The 6972-nt window shown below is 47.2% G+C and overlaps 1 protein-coding gene across 1 annotated transcript; it reads right to left on the minus strand.

The window, feature by feature from the left end:
- Positions 1-632: 632 nt before the first annotated feature.
- Positions 633-1046, minus strand: LOC138364844 (DNA-directed RNA polymerase II subunit RPB1-like). The gene has a single exon (XM_069324822.1). It carries the CDS (start codon positions 1044-1046, stop codon positions 633-635), a length of 414 nt encoding a protein of 137 aa, XP_069180923.1.
- Between the last annotated feature and the right edge of the window lie 5926 nt (positions 1047-6972).

Here is a 6972-nt window from a genome sequence, read left to right on the forward strand (position 1 = left end):
CCCATTTGTTTCTGCCTCGTGCGGGAATCGAACCCGCGCCACAGAATTACGAGTCCTGCGCGCTATCCACCAGGCTACGAGGCCCGTGTGTGTGTGTGTGTGTGTCTGCTGCATGCGTCTGTTTGGGGGGCGGGCAGGGGGGGGGGGGGAGGGGTTGCTTGGGTTTTTCCTTGCACTTGTTTAATGTTCCCTGGCGCTCGTTTGGTCTTTACGGGTCGCTTGTTTGGTCTTTACGGGTCGCTCGTTTGGTCTTTACGGGTCGCTCGTTTGGTCTTTACGGGTCGCTTGTTTGGTCTTTACGGGTCGCTCGTTTGGTCTTTACGGGTCGCTCGTTTGGTCTTTACGGGTCGCTTGTTTGGTCTTTACGGGTCGCTTGTTTGGTCTTTACGGGTCGCTTGTTTGGTCTTTACGGGTCGCTTGTTTGGTCTTTACGGGTCGCTCGTTTGGTCTTTACGGGTCGCTCGTTTGGTCTTTACGGGTCGCTTGTTTAGTCTTTACGGGTCGCTTGTTTGGTCTTTACGGGTCGCTTGTTTGGTCTTAAAATGCACTTCCTTGGTGTTTCCTGCGGTTGTTTGGTTGTTACTTGCTCCCCCCTGCCCCAAGTATACTATTTCCCTGCGCTTGGGCATGCTCTAAGGGGCTTGTTTGGGGCATTTTCTGGGCTTGTTTGGACATTCTCTGGGCTTGTTTGGGGCATTTTCTGGGCTTGTTTGGGGCATTTTCAGGGCTTGTGTTGGGTGGGCATTCTCTGGGCTTGTTGCGGCATTCTCTGGGCTTGTTGGGGCATTCTCTAGGCTTGTTTGGGCATTCTCTGGGCTTGTTTGGGGGCATTCTCTAGGCTTGTTTGGGCATTCTCTGGGCTTGTTTGGGGGCATTATCTGGGCTTGTTTGGGGCATTCTCTGGGCTTGTTTGGGGCATTCTCTGGGCTTGTTTGGGCATTCTCTGGGCTTGTTGGGGCATTCTCTGGGCTTGTTTGGACATTCTCTTGGCATATTTGGGCATTCTCTGGGCTCGTTTGGGGCATTCTCTGGGCTTGTTGGGGCATTCTCTAGGCTTGTTGGGGCATTCTCTGGGCATATTTGGGCCATTTCTTAAACCTATTTGGGTCGTTTCTGTACTCGTTTCGGGGTAATCGCTATGAACCTTTTCCCCTTTCAGAGGGGGTGACTAGTGTCCAAAGATCTTATCGAATATTGAATCTTGATTCGACTGCATGCTGATTGGCTCTGTATCGGGCCCAAGTGGAGCCGTTTTCTACGAGAGGAATACTTTGTTGATCAACAAATCCTGTCGCAGGGCAGTGATAGGTTGTGCCGTGTACCTTTCTGCGCTTCTCAACTACACCCTCCCTTCCTCAACATGTGTGTGTGTGTGTACCTCACGGGTGTCAGGCAGTGGGTGGCGTTTTCTGCGGGAGGTTTTAAAAATTACAATCTCATTGTCGGGGGTCTACAAAGCAGGAGAATGGAATGTTGGTTCAATAGGCGCCAACAAATAGTTTCTTCGGTGCAAGAAATTTGGACAATATTTCGTCCTGAATTATTGCAGCAAATTATAGGCATTTTAATGTAAAACTTCATGTTTTCTCAAGTGTTGACATTATGCATGGGGAATGTGATGTAGGAAATGCGTTTGAAAGCGCCTTGGGTTTGGATGTGGGGTAGGTGTGTGATATTTTAATGTTTATATATCACGGTTATATGATATCTGTATATCATATAGCTTTATGATGTCTTGCGGCATGTGCTATCGACCCAGACTCGTACTCTAAAAATATTCTCTGAGGGTTAAAAATGGTGGGATACTTTGGGTTTTATATTAAATTCTGGAATTCTTCTGATCTTTTACTAAATTTTGGCTATTTTAGTTATATGTACCTAGAATTACTGGAGTATTTTGCATCATTTACTGTCGTCTTTGGTGTCTGGAATTTTCGTCTGGAGTGCTGTGTGTGTGTGTGTGTATTTCGAGATACGAATACACTATGTGGATACTAATAGGTTTTACCTGGAGTTTACATGAAGAGGGTTCCGGAGTTGTTCTACTTCCCAGGCCCGGCTTGGGTCCAGGCTCGACTTGTGATAACTTGGTCCAACAGGCTGTTTGTTGCTTGGAGCGGCCCGCAGGCCCACGTATCCACCACAAAGTGTTCGTCCGACACTTTCTTGCAGGAACTTATCTTAGTGTTTTCTGAAGAAGTGCACCTTTATTTCGGCAATATTTCTTACACTTGCTGGAAGTGTAGTGAACAACTGTGAACCCCTGGTGTTCAGTCAGTGGTCTGTGGTTCAATCAGTGTCAGTGGTCTGTGATCGTGTCTGTGGCACCTCTACTCACTCCACTACTCACTGGCTCTATTCAGCATTTCCTTCCGTATCTTTCGCTCTAGTGTTACTGGTAGAACAGGTTGTGCATGTGCAGTATATAAAGGGAATGAAATGATCATGTCTGGTACACAGAGATTGAACAACTGGGCAAGTACGACACAGACCAAGCTATTGGGCATTTATCTAGCCACTGAATACCTTAAGCTCAATGGTTGTCGAGTTATTTTCTGTGACTCTAAAAGTGCTCTGCAGTCCTTAAATAACCCATCACAATGTATGTCGGAAGTAGCTTGTAATATTAAATGGAATGTAATTTTCATTATACTGTGCGAATTTGGTACCTGGCCCTCCAGTACCTTCCATGTAATCCCTCTCTCGTCTCCTCTATAGATAATACATTTTGAGAGCTTTGAGATAGTACATTTTGAGAACTTTGAGATAGTACATTTTGAGAGCTTTGAGATAGTGCCAATAATTTAGGTGCTTTAGCGTGTCTTGTGTGTGCCGTATATGTTCTCTGTATTCCCTCTATTACAACAATCTCTCCTGCGCTGAAGGGGGGGGGGAGGGAGTGATTACACAGCAACACTCAAGACGGGACAGCACCATTGATCTAAATAGTTCTAACCTTTTAACTACACTATTTCCATTAACTGCTAGTTTATTTAAAGTCTGTTCACTCTTGATTCCCTGATTCCGAGCCCCCATGCCTCTACATAAATAGAGGAAGGGGGAGGGGGGTAAAACACACACACACACACACACACACACACACACACACACACACACACACACACACACACACACACACACACACACACACACACACACACACACACACTTCTAATCATCTTATCTCCACTTCATCTCGTCAGCCTCTTACTCTGCTCCTCCCACTACCACAGGATGCTGTCCTTACCGACGCCGGTACAAACGGGTGTTGTACTTACCTCTGGACCCATCACCCATAATGGTTCCTTGTTCCCCCTCCCCCCCCCCCATCTCTCCCTCGAAGCCTCCCGCTTCCCTCCCCCATGGCCTCCTACCCTGCTTCTCCCTCCCCATGGGGAGAAGAAGGGAGGGCCTCCTACCCTTCCCCTCCCTCCCCTCTCCCTGTGGTTCCAATAATTTAGGTGATTTTGGGTATCCATGTGTGACGTATATGTTCTCTGTGTTCCATCTGTGATATAGAGGAATACATAGACACGATAAAACACCTATATTATTTGACCCATCTCAGGGCTCTCAAAATGAACTATCTGGAGAGGTGACAAGAGAGGTATCACGTAATATATATATATACGTGGAAGATACCGGAGGGTCAGGTCCCAAATTTGCATCGTAAAATATTCAACTTACTGGAGAAAGCGATATGGCAGGAAATGCAGACTAGAACCGGTGAGGATTACAGGTGCCATTGGCACCAGTCTGGGAACACTATATGAATAATTTGTACCACGGCTATTCAATATCCTACCAACAAACACAAGAATATAGCATAACAATGGTGACAGGATGAACAACCCAGCGGGTTTTCTTCCTATTGTGGAGTGTTGTACATGCTGCTATGGCGGTGTGTCCACTCACAAGATGAGTGGCGCTGCCCAATAAACTCGCCCCTCGAGGCAAAATTTAAAATTTAATGGTGGATCAACCAGCCTGTGGTTCATACGTCAGGCTGGGAGCAGTCCAACAGTCTGGTTGACCAGGCCATCAACCAGGAGGCCTGGTCAGAGACCGGGCCGCGGGGATCTTGACCACCGGAATCACCGCAAGGTAGGACTTCTTTAATGAAACAAAATTAGACAAGTTCTTGCAAGGAGTACCGGACCAATCGGGCTGTGGTGGGTAAGTGGGCCTGCGGGGCGCCCCAAGCAACAGCCTGTTGGACCAAGCTCTCACAAGTCAAGCCTGGCCGCAGGCCAACACCGGTGCCAACTACAAATTACAAATCCGGTGCCGTATATGAAATTCAACCCGAGTGCCACATACAACCCGAGTGCCACATACACAGTACAACCCGAGTGCCACATACACAGTACAACCCGAGTGCCACATATGCAGTACAACCCGAGTGCCACATACGCAGTACAATTAGTGGCGTAAGTGCCTTCAGGGAACCTGAGAACTCAAAAACTGTACCATGCAGTTTTTTCTTCTTATTATTTTTCTACCACAGACGTGGCCACACATTTACAATGCTAACCAGCATATATACATTTTCTTCTGTCCTCCATGGACAAGGTGAGAGATCTGTTAAACATATAGTTCAGTGATTTATTGAACAATCAACCACAGAAGGTGATTGTAGTGTTTTTAAAATGCTACTCTAACCTACATACATAAATACATAGATACACAGATTTACGTCTGTCCTACATAAAGTGGTCGATGTAGCTTTTACATAGTGTGATTAATGTGCATTTACAGAGGTGAAATGCAATTCTGATAGCTGATATAGAAACTATTGTATTATTAAGCACTGTGCACTGCGTAACTAATTAGCTTATCAAGATTCTAAATTGCCTTGGCCAAATCAATTTTGGCTTTCAATTGCTGAGCCCATTAGGTAACCTCCGTATCCTTTCCCATTACTACCCATAGGATGGGTATGGGGGTCCACTACTACCCACAGGATGGGTATGGGGTCCACTACTACCCACAGGATGGGTATGGGGGTCCATTACTACCCACAGGATGGGTATGGGGGTCCACTACTACCCACAGGATGGGTATGGGGTCCACTACTACCCACAGGATGGGTATGGGGGTCCATTACTACCCACAGGATGGGTATGGGGGTCCACTACTACCAACAGGATGGGTATGGGGGTCCACTACTACCCACAGGATGGGTATGGGGGTCCACTACTACCCACAGGATGGGTATGGGGGTCCACTACTACCCACAGGATGGGTATGGGGTCCACTACTACCAACAGGATGGGTATGGGGGTCCATTACTACCCACAGGATGGGTATGGGGGTCCACTACTACCCACAGGATGGGTATGGGGTCCACTACTACCAACAGGATGGGTATGGGGGTCCACTACTACCCACAGGATGGGTATGGGGTCCACTACTACCAACAGGATGGGTATGGGGGTCCACTACTACCCACAGGATGGGTATGGGGGTCCACTACTACCCACAGGATGGGTATGGGGTGTAAAATAAATTAATGAAACTAAACGAGGGAAAACAAGCCTGAACTTAGGCTTTTCAAGGCCTATTGGTAGAAAAAGTTTTCTACCAGTAGGCCTACCAGTAGAAGGCCTACTGACCCTCCCCAGGATCCAACCCCCACAACAACTGCCTACTTCCCGGGTACTCAATCTACTGCTAGCTGAACAGAGGCGACAGGTGAAAGTAAACTTGCCCAACCGTTTCTGTCGTGCCCGGCGGGGGGGGGGGGGGGAGTAAATCCGGGTTCCTCGGGTGCGCGTCGAGGACGTAGCCTACTGCGCCAGAGGAGCCGTAGCTGGCGTTACTGCGTCCGGCGTACGACAAGGACACGGAGGGCTGTTAGATATTTGCAACTAGCCTGGCCAGGCGGCAGCGCTGTTTGCAACCAAAGCTGATAGCTGTTATCAATTTGTTACTTTTTAAAGGGGGCTTTTATCGCAGCTTTTTATTTATTCATTTTTTTTTTTGTTTTTTTTTGGGGGGGGAGGGGGAGACTTTTGTTGTTCAGTTGTTTGTTTGAACACTAATCTCTAAAGGGGGGGTGGGGGGGGGATAAATGAGGAAAATGGTTTTGCGTTCTTTTCCTATGTTTAAGCGTTCTGTTGTGTTTTAGGTAGAGCGTTCTGTTGTACTCACCTATTTGTGCTTGCGGGGGTTGAGCTTTGGCTCTTTGGTCCCTGTTGTGTGTTAGTCTGAGTGTTCACTTGTGTGTTTGGCGGAGCGTTCTCCTCTTGTGTTTTAATTTTGTGTCAGGTCATCCGACCTCACATTAAAAGCACCTTATTTTGGGCGCTATTGACTGCAGCGTCCAAAATGAGGTGCTTCAGTGCAATTTAAGCGTTTCAATTTGGTTGCATTCTCGAATAAGCATCAGTCTTCGCAAATAAGTACACCTTAGTACACCTCTGTGTACTAAGGTGTACTGTGTACTAAGGACACCTGCAGCGGCGTCTAACAGCCTGGTTGACCAGTCCATCGGAGGTCCATAGCTCTTCAATATCCTCCCAGGAAACTTAAGTAATATTGCTTATACGAAAATGAACATGTTCAAGAGAAAATTATAGAAACGTTGAAGTGCCGAACCAACCGAGTTGTAGTGTGATATGTGGGCCTGCAGGCCGCTCCAAGCAACAGCCTGTTGGACCAAGTTGTCACAAATCAACTCTGGCCTCAGGTCGGGCTTAGTAGGTAGAACTCCTAGAACACTCTTCAGGTATACTCCAGGCAGCCAACCACAATGAATGAATGGGGGGAGGACGCATCGATTCTCGGAACTGCCTCCCAAGTATAACCTCACTCCACAGCTCCTCATTATGGGGATAATAGATTAGCGTATTTTAGCACGTTACCAACCTTCGGCATAATTCTACTTTAGCTTTTCTTTCGCTAATTATCAATTTATATAATCACCAGTTGCCTCTTTCCCATATACTCCTGGTGAGGTATGTTCCGCAT

Source organism: Procambarus clarkii, chromosome 15 (genome assembly GCF_040958095.1).
Source record: "Procambarus clarkii isolate CNS0578487 chromosome 15, FALCON_Pclarkii_2.0, whole genome shotgun sequence".
Lineage (NCBI taxonomy): Eukaryota > Metazoa > Arthropoda > Malacostraca > Decapoda > Cambaridae > Procambarus > Procambarus clarkii.